The following is a 22,580-nucleotide window of genomic DNA, read 5'->3' on the forward strand; positions in this document are numbered from 1 at the left end:
CTCCAGTACCTCCGCAGCTCTGGCAGCCTGGCCAGGGCACACACTGCAGCCAATTCCCTGGGCATGTTTTATGGAGGACAAGCCCAGGAACTCGTGTGTGTGTGAGATCACATTTCAGAGAGGTGATGTTTCTAAAACCCTTCCCCAGCAGAGATTTGGAAGGTGTTGGACAAACAGCCGTCCAAGCACCCAGGTACAGGCAGGACGTGAGAGCTAAACCAGCCCTGCACACCTGACAAATAAATTCTTTAACATTAGACAGGAGACTATAAAATGAAGCGATAAGCACATATCACTGCACATGAAGGAAAATGCATTCTGCTGTTAATGCCCATAACTTCCCTACTGAGAGTAATGGATACCAACAAAAGAAAAGACATCCAAGAGTGCCAAAACATGCACCTGGTTTGTTTCTTTCCTAAGCTTGTATTGGGCATACTATTTGAAATACAGAATGGCTGAATTCTATTTTCTCCCCAACCCTCAAGCCAACATAAAATGCCCATGTTTTAATAGTGTCATTAAGCATTAGGATAAATTACCAGGGTTATAATGAATTCTCAGAAAAAATACTTGTGTCTTCAGAGCAGTGTTCCAGTTATACACCAAGCTGTATTTCAGATTAAATAAAAATAACTGCTATGATGGGTAGCAGATAAGAAGCCAGACTAAATAATGCTGGAGGTCCTTCCCACCTTTGAAATAAAAAAACCCCATATGTGTTATTTATGATCAGTGGACTACAGGGCCTGGCTGATCCTCCGGAGCTGAAAAGGAAGAGCTGGACGATCTTCCAAAGGAGAAGGGAGAGGAAAAAAGCCAGCTAAGTTTCCCAGCCAGGGAAACAATTTATGGCTAGGAGTATTTTCTTCAACTCCTTCAGCAAGGAGACCGTGCACACTTATCTTGCTTTTCAAAGGACATTTTGTGCGTCTGAGCAAATTTGTCCAAACCGTTCTGGCTCCGGCCGCGGCAGCATGTTTAGTACACTATTTCCAGATGTGCTTCTATCCCCGTCAGTCCAGCTGCTGCCTCAAGCCAAGAGAGTTATATAAGCTGCAAAGCTTAATTGGATTATTTAGCCCAAATCTTTGGCCGAGAGGCAGCGGGGCTGGAGAACTGGACAGGCAGCCTGGAGAGGAGCTGCAGCCCCACCGGCTTGGGGGGGAAAGGGAGGAGCAGAACCCAGCGAGCAAAGAGCTCAGAAAGCAAGACTGGCCTCCCTGTCTCACTCCAATTTCTCACACCTCCTGTCCCTTTTACAGAGGGGATAGTCGTTGGTATTTTATTAGAACCATGTTTTCCTACTATAACAACAATTAAAAAGGAATGCAAGAAGCATTTAGAAGACATGAGCATTTCCTCTCTGCACTAACAAACATTTCCTGACTGCGCAGCTCCACAACATGGAATAATACATTTAGCAACCTTGTTTTCCCACAATAATATTTTTTCGCCCAAATTTTGGCTGTTGTGGTGGCTTATTTTCCATTTAAGGGCATAATTCTGCTCGTGGGATAACCCATCCCAGCGGATCTTCGCAGATGTAATTATTAGGGCAAAGTCCTAAAAAAGAAAGTGTTGTGACTATTCTTGGGAAGAAATCAGGAAAGAGAAGAGAGAGAAGCTGAAGTGTTTCCAAATGCTGTAGCTATCAATGTGTGCCAGAATCATTTTACTCTTTTTATTTTTAATACACTGGATACTAAAGCCAGAAGTTAACATGAGTGTATAAACTCACATTAAACTTTGAGCAGGTTGCCCGCTCCATTGCTTAAACAAAAGGTACACGTATGCTTGACAACCACTAAACCCTTTTCATGAGGCCCTGGATGGACTTTGCATGGCTTTACTACAAATAAAAATTTAAAAAAGCAGCCTGGCATCCTTCTCTGCCACTGCTGACAACATTCCCACCACTCTCCACCAGGCAAAGTGCCACGGATGAATTCAACAGATTAAACAACCAGAACAGTACAACAGGCAGGGATGTGCTCAGTCCTGCTGGAAACAGCTCCACAAACACTGCAAATCACACACAGAGAGGCAGGATGCCTCTCACTGCTCCAGCTCTGGTCCCAGAAGCATCATACACACAAGAACCCCAAAATCCAGAGCATCACTGCTGGCATCCACGCTGCAATTCCTGATGAATATTCCCATGAATGAAGAGCTGCAATTAACACGCTGTACAGAGTCATAGTAAACAGCAGCAGTGACCAAAAAGCTCTTTATGGAAGGGCTCTCTGCTACAATACCATGATTACTAGTTATGGAAATATTTCAAAACAAGGCAGACAAAGAGATTTCCACAGGGCACAGCGAGCTATCTGATTTGTGCTGTGCTTGGACTTCGTAAATCAAAATCCAAGCGGCATTTACAGCACTCTATCTATTCCTTAAACTATATTTTTCTTTACTGCGTGCATTTTGTGCCCTCAGTGAGCTGCAGCTAAAGCTCTGTGTGACTGATGGGAAGGAGAAAGTTGGCTCAGGCTGACTGGGAGAAGCAGGCTCACCCCCTTCCCTGTTATCTGCATTAAGAGCTTCAACAAATTTGTGTAATACCCAGCATTACAGAAATGGATTTCCAACCAGAAGAGCAGTTGGCAGGATTAAACAAGTAGAAAAGCACATGCATATAAAAAAATCAGGAGGTCTGCACACGAGCTAATGGAGCAAACAGAAAATCACCGGGCACAGTCCCTGGGCTGGAGAACCACTTCCTTTACGACAGACAGTAACGTCTCATTACAGGAGAAACAAATACAATAAAGATGAATATTCCATCTTCCCCTGGCTATATTTTAAGCGTTAAGCCAATACAAATTCTCTGGTTATATTTCACAAAAATAGCTACTCAAAAAAGCCCTGCTGGCAGCGCAGCAGAGCAAATTTCATTTGAAAGATAAATCCTACATTTTTTTTAGGCAGATGTGAAAATATATCAGACTTTATCATAACAGCCCCTCCCAGGAGCCGAAGAAGCCACAGAGTAAAACTGCAACAAAAACGTTGCTTATTTTCCCTCCTTCCCCATGACTGCTTAACACAGTTTTGCTCAACCCAGACAAAATCAGGGGCAAACCACCAGTTACTTCATGTGGTAAAACAGAAGTCACACACTCTCCCAGCACCACGGTGCCCTGCAAACCCAGCAAGGACCAACCCGGCGCTTGGGACCATCAGTAAAACACTTGGACAGCGGAGCTGCATGGATGCTGTAATTACTGCTATCACAAAATGACCATTCAGCTCCTCTCCTGCACCGAGGCAAGACCTACCAACCCTCAGCAAACAAGCACAGCCTTGTCGGGGTGTCTGGGCACGCAGGCGCCTGACACCGGCCAGCGCCTGCCAGGACAAGGCTGCTGGCAATCTCAGGAACACTGCCAAATGCTGAGCTGCAGCAGGCCATTGTAACTCCGCTATTTCTGGCTGATAAAAGGGCAAAAATCAAGCTACCTCCAGAGTTTAGTGAGAAGTCCGACAAAGCGGACACGTGAAATGATCTTAAAGCTGCTCGTCGGCGCAGGATTATAAATCTGGATCAACACCACCTTCCCTCTCGCTGCAAGAACATGGCACTGAAGGGTGATTATCCACCTCTCCGCAGGATGGGGCAGGGAGCAAAGGAAGCAGCATCTTTAATCAATTAAATCCCAGCTTGGTGTGAGCGAGCCAATCTCTGCAAAGAACATCCCACGGCTGCTCCCACAAAGCAAATGAAATTCCCTATAGAAGATGCTGAGAATGGAGGGCAGAGAGACATGCATCCTCTCTCCAGGAGTGTGCTGGATGCTTAATCATTAAAACCTGTGGTTCCATACACGTCTGCATCTGCAGCTCTCACCTACTCCCACGGGAGGGGATGGATTAGGGCACGGGAGCTGGAATTGTCTCAGGCAGTGGTAGCAACAGAGATCTGAGTGTCACTTCCAGGCTTGTGCCTCCTGCAAGCTCAAGATCTTTCTGGATGCAAAATATTTTAAATTATGACCAAATAGTTAATTATGACCAGTAATTTTAGCTTTAATGAAACTGTGAAGTAGACAATCACTTTTAACCCAATAACTTGGAAAAAATAAACCAAAAAACATGTATATAAAATAAATCTGGTCTGCTTGGCAAAGCTTTCCTGCTGCCTAAACCAGGATCAGCGATTACCTGAAGTGTCACAGAGCTGTGCAAGGGCATCAGCTCCTCAAATTTGTAGTTTTGGCCAAACTGACTACAAACTGGAAATCTTGCTGGCCTAAAGTCCCCTGGATTCAAGCACTGGAAGCAAACCTGCACCAAGAAGCAGCTGTTTCCATGGACTGTAGATTGGAAGAGGAGCTTAAGAGTTTGAGATTGCTTATTTTTCTTAAGGTTGGTTTACATCTATTTATTCTTTCTACAATCTCCCCTTGCCTTGCATCTCAACTCTGAATTATTTATTATCAGGTATTACATTCAATTGCATACTTTATGAGGTGCAAATCAAATGATCAGTCATTCCATATTAGACTTTCCCAAACCATCTGGGCCAGGCTCGACAGCAGTCTGGTTTTGGTTTTCTTTAATACTTGGAGGGGAAATAAAAGTTCAAGGGGAGAATACTGGATTAACTTGAAACACAGTGTAAAATAATCCACGTTTGTGGATACAAAGCTTTATTACTCTGCTAGAGCCCTGCTCCTCCAGAAAGGTGCAGATGATCATCTTCAGTGTAATTTAACCAGTGATACAAATTGCAAGCAGCATTATTTCAAAGACCTCTGATTATTGATTAGAAACAAAGTCCTTCTCTTCCTGCTCCCTCCTTGAGTGGTGCTGATTGCACACAATAGAGAGCTATCACTTAAAGAGGCAATTAAGTCAACTTCTGAAAGGTAATTGAATAGCTGGAATTCTTAGTGCACTATTGTACTGCATTATCTTGATTGCAATAAGGAAAAACAAAGCAGCCAGAGCAACAAAAATTAGAGAATGAGGCTCTGGTCATAGGTAAGAATACTGAAATGGATGGGTCCATTAGTGCTGCCCGCCCCTCCAATATTGTCTTTCTGTGGTTACTTCTAACTCTTCCTAGAAGTCTGAGGGCACAAAAAACTTGGTCTTGTTTATATTCTGCATTGGCAGGACTTTATGAGGGGCACAGAGAATGTTGCTGGCTACAGCCCCCCCAACACATCCCACTCCTGGAGGGAACCCAACATCTGGCACCCTGTACTCAGCCAAAAGCTTTGGTTAAAGGAATTCTTCTGGCTTGGGCTATGAAGATAACACTCTACAGATTCACCCATGCCTGACAGAGTCATCAAGAGATCTCTTTTCTGCCCTCCTGGCTACCTTCAAAATGCCCAGAGGACTTCAGATCACCTCTGGGGTTTCCATACCATGGCTAACTGGGCTCAAGTGAGACCTAAGAGTTTGAAAGCTATTGGGAAAAAGGACATTGTTTTAGTCTCTTAGGAAAAAACAAGCTTAAAAAAACTCCAGTTATTGTAAGCCTGCCAGCACTCAGAATTTATATAAAATAACTCATTTAAATGCAGCAAAAACATGCATCACAATCTGAGAGAAGAATCCTCAGAACTTGAAGGCACTGTCTGTACATGGCCAAAATTCACCATCAATTTTTGAGCAATTACTCAAAGCACTCACAGCACTCACGTTATAAGGCGTTTACACAGACACATAAAACACAAGCTTTTTCCAAAGCAGGAAAAGAGGCGCCACAAAACATAAAAATCTCCCTCATTCTTCTCAGCCGACAGCAGCCTGTGGTGTGACCTTCCACCTCTGTCCCCTGGCCCTGGGTTTCCACAGCAGCACAATCAATCCACCCAACCTCTGAGCACACTAATGGCCAACTCCAGCAGCTTTGGCAGCAGCTGCCTCCCCACACATGTGTTTTGTCTGGCACTGGAGCCTTGCTGAAGAACAAAGGGCTGAGCAGGGTGAGATGCTGCAGGGAGGATGCTCTGTCTGTCCTCCTGGCACACCTCGAGGTTCCTGCCCTGAGTCCCACAGACTTCCCAGCCCAGAACAAGCATAAGTCTCCTGGAAAAACCAAATAAATGCCATTCCTCCCGTAACAAATATGCCAGCAAAGAAATGCAAACCCATCCTTCTGTAGACATGGCTCTTGTGTTTGAGGGGCTGCAGGAGGGATGCTCAGAGGGAGTTTCCAAAGGGATCTATGCACCTGGCAGGCTGGAAACCTCTCCTGTGCCCTGATTTCCCACCTGTGAAACGGGCTGAATGACACCCAGTCTGGCAGAGAGCTTTGCTTTTCATCAATCCACTTCTCTGTCTAAGAGTCAGGTGACTCCTACTGTCACCAACTCCACCCTCACCCTGCTGCTGTGGGGCCTCAGGAGCCCTCACTCTGAACAGACACATCCATTCATCCACTGGGAGTACCACATAAACAGCCTCTGAAACACACCTGGTACCATCATTGGGCACTGTGCACCGTAAGTATGACTTTAGCACACAGCCCAAACTTCTGCCTCATTCATTTCTGTCAGCCTCTCCTCAGTTTACTTTGCAATTATCTCTGCAATTCCCACTGAAAGACAGGACACAATTTAAGGAACTTGAGCAATTCTTTCAAACTTGAATGGTCTCTACCCAAAGGAAGCCAGAAGGAAGGCCATGCACTCAAACACATCCCCAAGAGTCTCAGTCCTCAGACAACACATTGTGAAGTGGGAGCTTTAGTTTTTCTTCATTAGCAGACTGAAAGCCCATCAAATACAGCAATGCAACAGCCTCTCCCCCATGCCATTCTCTACTCGAGACTTGTTCTATCTTTTCAAAAGCTCCTTTCAGTTACACAATCGAAAAATTCTTTAAGGACTGTATCTAAAACAGCTCTAGAAATTGTTAGTACTTTCTCCCTTGTCTACTTATTGGATGGAGGAGCCAAGAGAAGAGAACAAATACTTCATGGAGCAGCCATTGCACATAAATATTGCCCCTGACACAGATGTGCTGTGAATACAGTTGCAGCCCCACATCAATTACACTCCGGAAGCTACATTTGTAGAAGTCAAACAAATAAATGTAAACTTAAAATAAAAAAATATTTAAATTTCTTGCAAGCCACTTTACCTTATAACCATTCTTTCCTGTGACATGTTGTGCTGGTTCCTGTTCTAATAACACATTCATGTACCTGCACAGGTACAAGGGATCTATACAAATCGCATCTTGCAAAACAACTGCTGGCGAAGAGCAGGATTTGAGTATTCATTACTCACTGCTCAACAGCGACATACATTTTAATTCTGACCTCAAAACATAATTTGGGCCATGGCAGATGTTTCCTACAGCTCAGGCTGCCTTTGGATGAGAGTTAATTCAGTTTGAACATGGCAGCAATGAAGAAAGGGATTTAAACATTTTCTGCTCATTCTCCAAGCTTAATGCTGCAGAGGTAAAAATGAGGGAAGACAAAATTGAATGGCTGAATTTGCCTCTCTCAGCCTCAGCTCTAGATCCAGACCAGCCGTGTGAGGCTGTGCCTCCCTGTCCCCTCTGTGACATCAGCCTGTGTCAAAAAGAAATTAAATTATTTTAATGAGGTTTTGCTGAATGCACACTGGTGGAACCAAGAGAAGAATAACCTCTAGTTTTTAAGCTGCCTAATTTTCATCAGAAGAAGGGGACATACTCCTCTGCAAAACTCTTCCTGCTCTCCCCTTGTTACCCTGAGCAGCTCCCTCCCGCTATTTGACATTAATAAGTAGATCATTACTTCAGCAGCCTCACTTAAAATCTTCTGTGAGGTAAGATCCAATTGCGATTTTACATCCGCCTAGTTGCCCACACTGAAGGGCCCTGAAATGCTCTTAACGAGTTGTGTGCACAGGGCTGGGCTCTTCACACATCAGCGGAACAGGCTTGGGAAGAGACAGCTGCTTCCATAGTGCACAGGCAGTGGAGCAGTTTAAGGGGAAGAGAAATGGTATAAATAATTGAAATCACAGCAAGAAATGTAGGCAGAGCAGAGGGAAGGAGGGCAGCTCCAAAGAAGCTAGCAGCAGGAGAAGAGAAAAGGACTTCTCCTGGAAGCCAAACTAAACATGAGAATGTGCACAAAATCCACACCTTCTCGCCAGTGTGCTATGCCATACACCAGCAGACTAAAGGATTTCTCGACCTTTTCTGCATTGGCTGGCAGTGATCTGAATTCTACCCATCTACACACCTACAAGCTCTCCCTTGTCCACATCTTCCCTGTCCTCCTCTCCATGAAATCCTGAAGTCTGATGCAAATGACCCCCATGTATGTCCCAGCCCTGCAGTGACCTTGGCAACCAAACAATGCCCATGAGTCAATGTGGATTTCAAATTCTGCCACTGACAAACCACCTCACCCACAGGGACCCACTCCACCTGGCCCAGCCTTTCATGGCAAAGCTCCCTGGGAGGGTTCCCAGTGCACCCAGGACATTCAGGGCACACTAGAGAGGATCCTGGTCTCAGCTGGGGCCTCTGAGCACCATCAGGTCACCATCAGGTCACCATCAGGGGTACCTGCAGAAACACCCACCTTTGGTTTGCAGAGCAACTAACCAGCACTCTGGAACAACAGACAAGTGCTGAAAGTTTCAACCCCAGGAGTAAAACACCTCCTTTGACGACCACAGCTGCTACAAAGGTCTAAAGGCTGTAATTTTGCTTGACCTTTAAGTATTACAGCAATACTCCTTGACCTGCATTTCAGAAGGTATGAACAGACAGCACAACTCAGGCTAAGCGATCTGCCACTGTCTTGACAGATTTCCAAAGAGACATGAAATATCTGCCTTTCTGTGTGTGCGCATCGTGCAAGTCACTTGAGAGCTGTGCAGACAGCTGGAAAAAAACACAGTTTCTCTCTGGGTAGCGCTCACCCAAGCAGGAGATGGCAGGAGATCATTTATAATGCTCTGTGGAGGTAATACTTGGCATAACAGCTCCAGGAACTGCTCCATCACAACACCAGGTTGAAGAAAGGACACTTCAATTAGCAACTCAGCTACACCTTTAATGGAGCAAGTAATGAGATTTCTTAATGAGTGGTTCATCTGAAGGGTGTCCAGTGATACCAAGACCCAAGTGAAAATGCCCATCAAGATCTCTGTGCAAGGCACGAGTGTGTAGGATGGATATCTTATCTTAAACAGCAATCAATAGATTTTTAAGGAATCAGCTGTTGAACTCTGCCAAATTCTTCTTGTAGAATGTCAGTATTTCTAGGCAAAAAGCCTGCACCAGGCATCACTGTTAAAGTTCAGCCCTGCTCCTAGAGCCACAGGGCACACAGCTGTGATCAGAAGGTGAAGAAACCTTGATACTGATCCTTCTGTGTGAGCATTTCAATTTAAGAGTTGCTGTTCAAAAAGCATGTCACCAAAACAAAAAACGACCACATTTTTTAAACATGATTTGTTTCCTAAAGAGCCTTCCAGAGGATCCCACATATCCTTTTCTCTACATACAGCCCTGTTTGGCAAGTGCCTTATCAGGGTGTGTCCAGCTGCACATCACACCCTTGTACAGCCTACCTGTCCCAAATCCAAGCCTGGTATGGAAAGCCTGAGCTTCATGTGCCTCCAGTTGGGACAAGCAAGTGACAGCTCACAGCAGTGTGAACAGCAGTTCTGGTGTCAAGAGCAATTTACAGTTCACAGCAAAAAGAGACACACCAACCCCCTGAATTTCAGCACAAAACTGGCCCTTGTAACCTCTCTCTGCCACATGAGGGAGATTGGAAATCCAAGTCCACCTTGCACGGGACAGAGTTTCTTCTTTGACTTCTCACTAAGAACAAGGAAGCCCTTCTGTTCTTCTAAAGACAACTGAGCCTTAACCAGGCTGCCATGCCAGCAAGGAAAGATGGGAAACTTGTGGTTTCAGAGGGTCTGCAACTGAGAAGCTGCATTTGGGCACTCTCCAGATTAATGATGGGACTCTTTCCCTGACAAAAGAGCCATGAACAGCATGTGTCCTCTGGAGTGCAAAAGAATGGTGCCAACTGCCAATCCTCCTCTTCCAGCTGGAGGACAGCTTGTGGGCAGGATCTTCAGCTGAGAGTCTCCAGATTGCTCCCACTGTGGGACACACAGCCTGGCTCACCAAAAGATGCTGTAGCCAGCTCAGACATGCCTCAGTTCACTTGGGGAACACATGATGTGAGGCTAGAGAGAAATGGCTCTCTGACAGCTGGAAAATGCAGTTGCCTGAGCTGCTGGGGGATAATGAAGAATTAGCCACTTCCTAGGGGTGATTTTCTGTCACCCACATTCTTAGAGGTGCATTTATGTCACCCTTTGCTCTGACCATGGGGTCTCAGGGAACAGAGTTTCTGTAACACAAAGCTTTGAATGCTGTTAACTGAGCCAGCCCCATCCAAATGTCATGGTCTCAGTCACTACAAAACTGTTCCTTTCTCTTTCTGCCATCCTCTATTCCATCCATGGGGTGTTCATTAGATTCAAATGCAAAGAGCCTACAACAAGAGCCTCATTAGCTGGCTGTACAACTGGATTTGTTTTGCAGCACAGCGCCGTCCCCCACACTGCAAGGCAGAGCTCTTGATGGAGGAAAAAAATGGATCAATTTAAAAAAATATCTCGCACACCTAAATGTTACATGCAGCTCTTCTGTCAGACTTAAAACAACAGCACTACCAGCTGTAAAATGGGGGAAAAAACCCCAGGAAGTCTCTCAAAACAGCAGACCAAATGAAAGGAGAAAAAGATGAAGGAGGTTTCAAATCTGCCCTGGAGAGAATGTGTGTCACAGCTTTAACCTGCTGTGGGGAGGGGGGGAAAAAAGGAAACAGGGCAGCAGAGACCAGAAATGAGATTTATTATGACCAACCAGGTAGATAAAAGATAGATGATCACCAAGAGAGGATGGCTGTGTTGGAATCAGCCAGCTTCTGAAAATGTCTAGTCAGCTTTAGCTGATTTGATACACATGAAATTGGTGTCCGCACAAGAGTATTCTCCTGAAAGGATGGGATTTAATGCATCCAGATAATTATCTAGATCCTTCTTTATCCCATTAGTGGTTTTCATTCGCATCCTGGAACACCATAAGAGGATTGTTCAAGAATTATTTGCCATCCGCTGTTTCAATCCCGATTGGAATTATCTTTATACCTCAGTATGAAGAAAAGAGATTACATCCCTGCCAGGGCTTGCTGGAATGCCCTCTTTTCTGAAGCTCCCTTTATCATTCTTGTTCTATAAGATAATGAAAAGAATCAGAAAATAATTGCCATGGACATGATTTTGCCTTCTCCTCCTCTTCCTTCCCCACACGTGTTTGAGAAGAGGAGGAGATGCTCTTCCCACTGCATCCCCTGCAGGAGATGCATCACTGCACCTGCAGAGAGATGAAGCTCAGCAAGACTTACTCATCAAATTACCCAGGACAGGATCCAAAAACACTCCCAGCTTCCTTTTGCACCACGATCCACTAATAAAAGGACAAGGATGAAACTGTTAAAACCAATTAAACGTATCACTTGATGCATGAGCAGGAAGTGGGATTCACTGCACCAGAGATCCCAGGGGCGTATGCCAAACGTCGCCTCTCGTGCTCTCCAGCAATGCATGTCACTGTGCAAGCTCCGGTGGAGATCAGGCCAACGTCACTCAAACAGCCAACACAGCCCCTTGCTTCAAGGCCTAAAATAACAAGAAGACAAAATTCCCCTCCCAGCCACTCTAACTGCCTGCCAGGTTTTGTGTTAATGGAAGAATTACAGCTCCATGCAGGTATGGCAAGGACACAGCTCGTCTCCTCATGGGCAGCCATGACTGGCCAGCAGTGAGGAAAGATGCCTGGATACCTCAACAACCATCCCTTCTCCTTAAGGAACATGAAGGAGGTAGGTATTCAGACCCGACATGAATAGGAATGCATGTATTTTTTAAAGAATCGTGCTTTATGGCTGTGTAATGAGATCTGTAGGAGAGGTATCTCTATAAACAAGTTATTAAAAGGGGGAGGAGGGACACAATAATAGCAGGTGCCAATTACTCAGCTCCCAGCAGAGACTTTTCAATTTCTCACCTTCCCCCAAAGCAAGATGTGCCTCTGTATGGCACCACATTCACTTGCAAGTGTGAGACCTTCGGAGGGTGGCTTCTCTCCCCGCCAGCAGAGCTCCACTGCCACCAGAGCGGGGCCGCCCCTCGCCCCACCAGCCTTGCCCCAGAGCTGGGACCAACATACCATGAAATTAATTTGGAAACTGAATACAACCATATTTTTGTTTGACTTCAGAAACCGGCTGCTCCTCCCATCAAGAGGAACAGCGAATTCATGAGCTGACTGCAGCTGCCAGGTTTGCAGCTCTGCAAGTATCTGCTTAGTTTTGGGAACAAAACACCAGTAATGATTTTGTTATTTTGAGATGGTGGCATTGTTTCAGACAGTAAATGTCCACTCTGGAGCTGTCAGAGGGACCCCATCCTTTAAAGCAAAGCACACCAAGGTAATGATTAATATTACAAAAGTGAGTCGAGCCTCTAAAATAATTGTTTTCAAAATCAGCCAATAATTACCAAGGCCTTCAGCAATCAATACCCAAGATAGATAGAAGATTAAATTGCAAAAGAAACAGAAGAAAGTACTTAATATTTGCCAAAGACATGCCAAAAACACTTTTTCATGGTAACCAAATACTTCCAGTAAATAGATATTTTAGCTCACTGGAGAGGCACTTTCAGAAAGTAATAAATTAATCCAATAAAACGGACAGACTGGGTGGAACCAGACATTAACGAAACACAAACTGATCTATACAGAGCCAACCCACAATCCATGTCCTAATTATGCTCATCCACCACTCTGAGTACTTACCTCCCCCACCCAGGTCAGCTCTTTAGCTCAGGGAAAATACATGTTTCATGTGGATTCACTGGCACCACAAAGTGGAGAATTTCAGCCATCAACTGACAAAGCTTGTGTTCAGCCAGAATTTGCATTTCCAGGTTTTTTTCTAAATACTTCTCACTCCTCAAAGTTAGCAAATTAATCTCCTTTTTAAACACAATTTTCACTTTTCCTTCAGTTTAGCTGAAGCTCTGTATGTGAAGTGCAGGATGAGCTCCTGCTGCCCATCGGCACCAGCCGCCCCACGTGTGACTCCTGGGGAAACATCCCCACAGCATATCCTCACTGGCATCAGGATGGTTCTTCCTGGGGGCTGTGCCTGGCCTCACCACCACTCCAGGGACCCAAATGGACTCAGAACACTCCCTGAAACTCGGGGCAAAGACCAGCCCCATCTCCTCCCCAGGCAGCCTGAACCAGCTCCAACCCAAAATCATTGCTTGGTGTTAACAAAGTCATGCTACTAGGTAAGTATCTGGTAAAGTTCTTCAAAAAGTGGATAACTTGAACTGGTCAAAATTAAGAGAGGGAAGACATGGGAAGATCTCCATCCTGGTCATTTTCTACAACATCAAAGGAAGAAGAAAGGGAGGAAATGGAAGACAAAGAGAAGGGATATCAAAGCCAGCTCCAGAGAGTGCAATCAGAGATGGCATGAAAAAGGAATAGTTAAAATGTCAAAGGCAAGATCAAATAAAAGTAAAAGCTCACAGTCTGGGCACAGAGCAGAGGGAGGGGAGACCACCCCAACACTTCTGCCAGCATTAACTGAATAATTCATCTGACAGATACTTGTCTGTGGTTGAGTCTGAGAGGGCTCAACCACCATCAGATCCATCCATTCACCTGGCAAAGGACACAGACAAACACTGCTCTTGTTTTTCACGTGGGGACGCACCTTGGGGACACTGTACAGCAGCTCTGCTCTTTTGGGAGGAATAAAGAAATTTAGTTATCCCTCAGAAATCTTCTCCAGCTTCTGTGTGATGTTCTTGGTACTGGCAGGGCTGGCCTCACTACTACACTTTAACTAAACCACTACAGGTTTTCTCTATACAAAATTTATATACACAGATCTTTAAGGAACTAATTTCTCAGGAATGGAAGTGTTTCTTTGATTATTTACAAGAGCTTCTAAAGGCTATATAACCTTTTGGTACCACAGGCCTCCTCCCTAAGCCATAGCCTTCCTCAGAACACTGACAATACACAGAGGACTTACTGCCATGTAAGTACAAGCAATGAGTGACAAAAGTGTCTCCAGGTTGAACCTTCCAGAAAGCTCTTGGCATTGCAGGGAGAGAAGAAAGTGCTCTAAGGCAGACCTGAAAATATGATCAGGATGGTCTAAAAACTCATTGATGAACAGGTGTGGACCAGGCAGCAGCACTGACACAAGCCAACACCTTGCTCTTTCTACAGTTCAGCATCCATCCCACTACCAACAACCCCTAAACCATCAGAGTGGCAATTATAGCCACAAGTAAACAGACACTGCAAGGCAACAAAACACATCATGAACATAAAAGACAGGTGGAGATTAATTTTTGCCCAGAAGCTTCTTTAAAGCCTAATGATTTACATTTGAACGCTACTGCTGTCCACTTTAATATAAGCAGAAATTAAAATATCTTGCACAAGACATTTTCGTGTGCATGTCTAGTCACTTCAAAATACAGATTAACCTTTAGGTAAGCATTTATCCTGTATGTAGCACAGAAGGGATGGAATATTTAAATACTGGCAAGGCAGGGGCAGGCAGGAGAGATGACAGAGTTACAGAGCCGTCTCTGTGCATCAGAGATGCATCCATGCTAATGCACTGATCCTGGAGACTCAAATGTGACTTGACACCGGGACAAAAACAGAAGGAGAATTGGCCAGTGACACAATTAATGCAGAAAGAGATTATTTAATACAGGAATCTGCCACTCCCAGACTTTCCTGCTTTGCAAGGGAAGCCTGACATAAGCTCAAAAATAAACCCAAGAAGGGCACTGCTGAATAAAAAGCCCCCTGTGCTGCAATTCAAATGGAAAAGGCAGAATTTTTTTTTTCCCTCCATCAAAGACAACAATCCTCTGCCTGTATCCGGAAGCTGCTAAGCAGATACTTGATCAGCCCTCCCTGAAAAGCCTCTCCTCATAACAATGCTAACCTGCCCGCCTCCACTGAAGCTCTTTGATTATTTTAATACTGTCTACAATCCTTTAATTTGCCCAGTGAGTTCTGCCACCACAGCAGCCCTGTTCACCCACCTAATCTCCCAATCTCTTGATCTCTGCCTCACGAAAAAGAAAACTTGAACATTAGAATTGGCACAATAATGATATGGAAAATCTTCATCTGGAACATTAAGCATTATCTCCAAGTGTTTTTAGGCAGGTGGCTCAGTCTCAAGGATTTCCTTCAAAGTCCTGGTGGCTGTGGATGCCTGTGCTGAGTGAGACACCCCAGCATGGATATTTGTTTGGGTTTCTTAATACCACAAAAAGAAAAACTGGTCTTTTGGTGACTCCTTTGGGTTTTGTGAACAGGGAGAACCATGGATAATCAAAGCCTACCTACAGCAGCCTTGTCCATCTATTGCTAAAGAAATTTCTCCAGCACTTAGTGGCTTCAAGGCTTTCTGGAGATGACTGGCAGCTTCACTTAAACTAGCCAGCTATAGATGTGTTTCACATTAAACACTAAGTGAATAATCAATGAACATTCAGGATATAAGTACAAATCAATGATTTGTTTTAGATGAATCAAAGGGAATCGCAAATGAGTTTTGTTCTGCAACAGAAGTAAACCAAGAGAAGTACTTGATGTAATTGAGGGTGTGTGTGTTAACCTCCTCTGACTGCTCCTCTCCTACATGCTGACACAGACCCTGCTGTCACAGAAGCGTGGCGGTGTCCTCCAAACCCCTGTGACAAGGGGTGTCACTGTCCCCAGAGAGCAGATGGGAACTGAGGCATGAAACCAGCCAGTCGACTTTTCCAAGACTGGGAGGGACAGAGCATAGCAAGGATACAACTCCAAGTCAATGCTGAAGAACACAGATTAGGAGAGAGCCCTCGTAACTTCAGCTCCATCACACAACCACAGTTCTTACTGTGGGAGCAGCAATGGGACACAGCAACTGCACACACCATACAGGTCAAGAGCCCTGTTTAAAGGCCTTTTAAAAACTGCAAATAAATAAAAAACAGATATACAGGTGACTCCAGACAATGAATAACTTATTTTGATAAATGCCTATCAACAGATTGCACAGTGCCTGTTGCTCACGGGATGAATTTGTTCAAGTCACAGGTGCGAAAATTTTGCAAATGCTGCTGCATTCCAGCCACAATTTCACACAACGTCTGCTGAGCACCAGCCAGGCCACGTGAAGTCTCTCAGAAATGCTCCTGCACATCTTTTTATTCACCATGCATTTAAATGACAGATTTCCAAACTCCACGGTTCCCTAGCCAGGTCCTTGCCTGCACCTTCTCAGCCCTCAAAAGCACTTGCTGGGTCTCCTGCTGGCATCTCTCCTCCTGGGAAACGCTTGCAAGGGTTGCCGTGAAATGATCCCAGCTCAAACCAGGGCTTTCACTCATATCCATTTGGCTGTAGGCAATGCCCAAGACCTCAAAGAAACTACAAAGACCTGAAGTCAAGCTGGTGCAGGCAACAGAAATGAAAAAGCAGCGGGAACTCCACATGCCGCAGGACACGGCTCGTATTTAACAGTATCAAGCTTTGACTCTGCTGCTTCCAGAGTGGATTAGTGTTCACGGCTTTTATGCACTATAGAAGAAGACTCTGTAAACACACTCAGAGGAACATCCCTCCGGGACAAAGTTTGCTTCCCACAAAGGACACCCCATTGAGCAGAGCAGCACTGCACGAGTGATATTTCCTTATGGAGACGCTGCCTGAGCCCTCCCTGCTGCACCAGAGCAACATCCACACTGCAGCCACTGCCCCACAGCCAGCAAACCCAGCATCCTGCTCCTCACCACACTCACAACCCGAGGCAGAAACCCTGTGCTCAGACCTGCACCAAGACACCCACTGGGATGCATGTGGTGAGTCCCTCAAGGAGCTGCGCACGCCTGTTCGGAGGCGCATCCACAACATCCACAGGAAAAACAGTTCCCACAAGGTGAGCACACAGTCACTAACCACCAAAATACCACACAGTCACAACTCATCTTAGGGGTGTGAAGACACCATGCAAACCCACTTTGCAGGCAAATCTACAGGTACAGAGTTGACTGCAGTTGGGGTTTTACAATGGAAGCCAGGAGCTGGCTGGCAGTGGGTAACCAGAAATTATTAAAAGTTGACAGAGAAAAAAAACTTTCCAGGGGAAGCCTGCACAGGCAACATGGATACAGAGCCTGCCCTGAGCAACACAGACATACTGAGGAGGTACCATGCCAAACTCTACATGTAGCATTTCCAACAGGCAGCATGTTGGGAATCTCCTCAAAGGTTCAACACAAGATTTAAAAGCTCCTGTTCAAATAAAAATCATATCCCAACACTTAAACCCCAAATATCCTGCAGCATTTATGGCTCTGGCATAGGCTGCAGAGGACAAAGAGAAGGACCGTATAAAGAGCACATGGCTGGTCAAGATAAGAGCAAATGGATTTGAACTGAACAGTTTTCACCACTGGAAATGAAAAAAACCACAACAATTTAATTGGTAGGTTAAACTGTTTGCCTTCATGCCATCTGTACTTGTGACTCACCTAAAGTCATGAAACCTTTCTGTTTTTACTGGTCCCTCAGTAAGTCCTGGGTCCCCTTGAGTCCCCACATTGGGCACATTAACACCTGAACCTGCCTGCACCTTCCCAAAGGTCTGATCCTCCACAATTAAGCCCTACACATCCAACACCTGACACCAGGTTACAAAAGAGCTTTCTACAAGGCAGCTCATGGTTTTGAGAAGTGAAGCCATATTTAAAACCTAAAATCAGCAAAGAGAGAATATCAGACTTTGGCCAAGACACCCACCACCATGATGCACAGCACGTGGCCCACCTCCCACAGCCCGTGATGCTGGACACAGGCTGCCTGGGTGAGTGGCTGTGCTATTTGAGGCTGCCCTTCTCTTCCCACTCCAGCAGACTATTTCAAACCCCGTTTATAATTGGAAAGAGGCAGCATCTGTTTTTGCAGACCATGAGGTCAAAACTTTACTAATAACCACAGCACAGCAGAACACCATTAGCAGGTAAACAACCCCTGAGCTGGTCTCAGAAAAGCAGCTCTAGAGATGGTTTGTTCTGGTTTATTTTCTTTCAATTAATTGTTTTGTCTTCCCAACACAGAGTGGGAAGACAAGCAGACTCTGCAATGCCTTACATTTTAGTATCATATTATTCCCCACTGGAGGCAATGCAGACACCTTGCCAGACTTCCCCAGAACTCAATGACATGAGTAACTCAGGAGCACTGGAAATTGTCTCCAATCACTCACAGGGGATGACTGATGTTACAGAGGACTGGCAAACACAAAGCCTATCTTTGAAAAATACTAGTATGGGAACAAGGAGGCAGGAAATTATAGAATAATCAGCTTAACTTCAGTTGAAGTGCTTATAAGATAGGAGAACTTGAGCAAGAGATAACCTCTGTTCATCAAGAACAAATCACATCAAATCTCTCTTATTTCTTTCTGTGACAGGGTGTGAGAACTTGCAGGAAGGGGAGAAGAAACAATGATTTCAGACACCTCTGATAGTGTCTGATGGGACATTCCCCATAACGTAGTCAGGGATACAGGGACTGGCCTGAGCTGCCCAAAGGTAGGACCACCCCTTCTGGGAAGACCACCTGTGAACGGGCCACTGCTCTTTGAGCACAGACTGCGGGGCTCTATTGAAGTATCTTCCAGTGGAACTCATCCCAGATCAAACATCAGTTAGTGTTTTCATCCAGAACTTGGCTGATGGCAGAGAAAACAGGCTGATCGCCCTGGAATGCTACACCAAGCTATGAAGGACTGCAAACATGCAGGAGGACAAGATCAGAATTCAAAACAATCGTAATAATTGAAAAGAAGCGGTCTGGAAAAAAAAAAAAAAAATAAAAAGGACGTAGTTCAACAGGAACAAACGTGAGGTAATGCAATTTGGTAAGAATAATTAACCAGGCAAACACAAGCAGGAAAACATCTGGAGAGCAATAGTTTGAAGGGTTGATAGGATGAAAAAAATAAACATGAGTCACCTATGGCAAAAGTGAAACACACACACAGTGGGATGTATAAGCAGGATCATTGTTTATAAAAGATATGAAGTAACCCTCAGTCTTCTGAGCAAAAATATAGCAGCAACTTCAGCCTTTTATCCCAGGTTAAGCATCACTGCTCACCAAGGATGATGGTCCAGAAAAGAGTAACAAGAGCAACTGCAGACCAAGAATACATCACCTAAAATAGAGTGATCAAAGGAACCAGTGTGGTTTAATCTGTATTAGTAAGGGAAATGGTAGCAACTTCCAAACATTTACTGGCCCACTGCACAGAAGGAATTTTTCTGCCTGTTCCAAATAGATGGAAAAAAAGATGACCAATCCTGAAACTAATCTGAAGAAGATGACATTTTTGTACTATTCATAAGAAAAACCTAATATGAGGGCTGCTAAATGTCAAACAGATTGTCTGGGGAGCTTAGGAGCCCCTGTCATCGGAGGTTTTTACGAAGGAATACGACAAACATCTGTCAGGACAGGGTTGGTTATCAGCGATCCTACGGAGGGCAGGAGATGGACTGAATGACCTCTCAAGGTCTTCTCCAGCTCTGTACCGAGTAAGGAACGGCCAGATACGTAAATGACCATAATAACTGGAAACCTGCTGTGCTGACACAGCCGCTGTGCTGGCTGTGACCTGCTGCAGCCATCGCCGTGTGCAGCTGACAATCTGTTGCTGCCAGAGGAAAACTCTCATCCCGGGGAGGGTCCTGCCGAGAAGAGCAGGGACAGTGGTACCCAGGGTTGTTATTTTGGCACTTGCATGAGCCACAGGGGAAAGCTGCTCGTTAAAAAATAAAAGTGTGTCAAAGGACAACACAGCCCAGACAGCACAGACTGCCTAGTGGGGTTGGCCACCCTGCTTCTGAAAGCAGGAGGGGCTGGTCAGAGCCCACACAGCACTGCAACTGCTTTTGCTTTATTTATGAGAGGAAGCTGCAAGCAAAGCCACTGCTCGGTGGTAACCACAGGGCAGTTCTCAGAGCACTCCTCTGCCCCTGCTCAACTACTGTAGTCTAGCACTTCTGTCTGAAAGCAACATACAACAACAACAACTGGGTATGTAAATATTTTGGCCAGTTAAAAATATCACCAGCTGAAGCAAACCAATCTACTGGTACCAAGGCAGCATCCCTGCATTGCAAACACCCATCACACAAACCTCCACAGGAGGCAGCTCTGGTGGGATTTAAACCACCTTAGCAGCACAACAGGAGAGCCTTCAGCGATGAATGAGGCAGAGGAGTTCAAGCAGCCACCTGTCAGACACCCACAGCTGCCAGGACAAAATGGCACATCCCAGGCACTCCTGGCCTGCTGCCAGGGAAGGGGCTGGATGGGCTCGTGTCATCCTGCCCATCAGAGCCGAAAAACCCTTCCCCAGAGCTGCCCAACCCCGATGCTGGGATTGCACTACACACAAGTAGTGATGGTGCGTGTTGTGCCACAGGATTGCAAATCCACCAAGTCACAACTTAAGCTCAACAAAAGCTGTGTCTCACCTGTAGCAGGGGGAGATGCTTATACAGCACATGGGAGGAGAGAGTCAAGGCCTGGTTGGCCAGACCACATACCTTTAATGACCTCTAAAAGTGCAGGAACTGGAAGAGCTGAGCAACTACCACAGGCGTAGGAGGTCACACACTCATACACAGTACAGGGACACAATTCAGAAGCAACTGCCAGAATTGTCCTCCGGGCCAGAATAAGTCCAGTGCACTGCTTGAGTGAGAGACTGGGTGGTGAAAAGCAACTATTGTGTTGTCGGGAAAAAACAGCAAACAAGGATCTCTGCGACACCTGCACAGGATTCCTCCACAGCTTCTGCGGGACAGGACCCTGCACCTTTGCTCTGCAGCTGCCTGCTCAGTGCACAGCCAGCACCAGTATTTGTGTGCTGAAGCCACAGCCCTCACACCTGTCCCACATCCCCTGAAGTTACTGGACTCAGCAACGAGCCACGAGAGACGCGTGCAGGGAAGGCAAAGATGCTCAGATCCCCCCTCCTCAGTTTGTCCAAAAAACCCCCAGCATCTGAGAGCTCCCCCCAGTTGCTGGCACTACCACACTTCCAGGCAGATTTAACCCACCTGGCTCCCATCGGCCATGAAGGTTTTGGCCATAAACATGGGGGTGCAAAGGAGCACATCACCAAAGCCAAACCAAGCGCACCCCGACCCGGACAACAGCCCGCCCATCACCCCACAGCCCCCCGACCCTCCGTGGGCACCCCTGGGCACACCGCGCCTGCGGGACGAGCACAGACCCCCGGCTGGGGTACGGGCAGTCACCTCAGGGGTTCCACAGGTCACGGGGTACCGCGGGGCCAGGGGCGCACAGAATCCCGCCGGGTCCACACCCCTGGCGCTCCAGCAGGATCCTGCCCTTCGGGATCCCCCAGGTCCCGCAGGATGCTCACGGGGTCTGGATCCCAACGCACCCCCGCGGTCCAGCCGGGCCCGACTCGCGGAGTCCCCGCGCTCCCTCCCGGCGGCGGGGCGGCGGCCGGGCCCCCGCGGAGGCGGCCGACCCCCCTTACCTTTGTGCCCGCCGAAGGCGCCGTACCAGGAGAGCGAGAGCAGCGCGCACAGGCAGCCGAGCAGCAGCGTGAGCGCCGTGCCGCTGCGGAGCCTCATCGCCTCCTCGCCGGCGGGGGCGGCCGCATGTCCCGGGCGCGGCGCGGCCTCGGCGGCCCCGGGGGCCCCGGCGGAGCGGAGCGGGGAGCGCGGAGCCGAGAGCGGGAGCGGAGCGGGGCACACCGCCCGCACCGCCCGCACGCAGCGCCCGCGCCGGGCCCGCCGGGCGGGCGGAGCGGGGCGGGGCCGGGCGGGGCCGAGGGGCGGGGCCGAGGGGCGGGGACAAAGGGCGGGGCCGAGGGGCGGGGACAAAGGGCGGGGCCGAGGGGCGGGGCCGAGGGGCGGGGACAAAGGGCGGGGACAAAGGGCGGGGCCGAGGGGCGGGGACAAAGGGCGGGGCCGAGGGGCGGGGCCGAGGGGCGGGGCTGCAGCGAGGGAAGGGCGCCCTCGTGCGGGAGGATGCGGGATTGCAGAGGGGTGGGGGGTGTGTGTGGGTGAGTATGGAGAGTGTGTGAGAGTATGAGTGAGTGTGAGTGTGAATGTGTGTGTGTGTCTTTGTGGGTGAGTATTGAGAGTATGTGAGAGTATGAGTGAGTGGGAATGTGAGAGTATTGAGAGAATGTCAGAGCATGAGTGAGTGTGAATGTGTGTGTGAGAGTATTGAGAGAATGAGTGTGTGTGTGTGAGAATATGTGAGTATGAGTGAGTGTGAGTGTGAATGTGTGTGTGATAATATCGAGAGTATGTGACAATATGTGAGTGAGTGTGAATGTGTGTGTGAGAGTATTGAGAGAATGAGTGTGTGTGAGTGTGAGAATATGTGAGTATGAGTGAGTGTGTGTGTGAGACTCTGTGCATGACTGC

At 46.8% G+C, this 22,580-nt stretch overlaps 1 protein-coding gene across 1 annotated transcript in view; it reads right to left on the bottom strand.

Moving 5' to 3' along the window:
• The window catches only part of MGAT4B (alpha-1,3-mannosyl-glycoprotein 4-beta-N-acetylglucosaminyltransferase B), a 51,012-nt gene extending 29,127 nt beyond the window's left edge, over window positions 1–21,885 (bottom strand). The window contains exon 1 of the mRNA XM_066329135.1: window positions 21,680–21,885. Within this exon, the coding sequence (XP_066185232.1) occupies window positions 21,680–21,776 (97 nt within the window). The 5' untranslated portion in view covers window positions 21,777–21,885. The remainder of the gene's footprint in view (window positions 1–21,679) is intronic.
• Between the last annotated feature and the right edge of the window lie 695 nt (window positions 21,886–22,580).

This window comes from Sylvia atricapilla, chromosome 14 (assembly GCF_009819655.1).
Source record: "Sylvia atricapilla isolate bSylAtr1 chromosome 14, bSylAtr1.pri, whole genome shotgun sequence".
NCBI classification, from domain to species: domain Eukaryota; kingdom Metazoa; phylum Chordata; class Aves; order Passeriformes; family Sylviidae; genus Sylvia; species Sylvia atricapilla.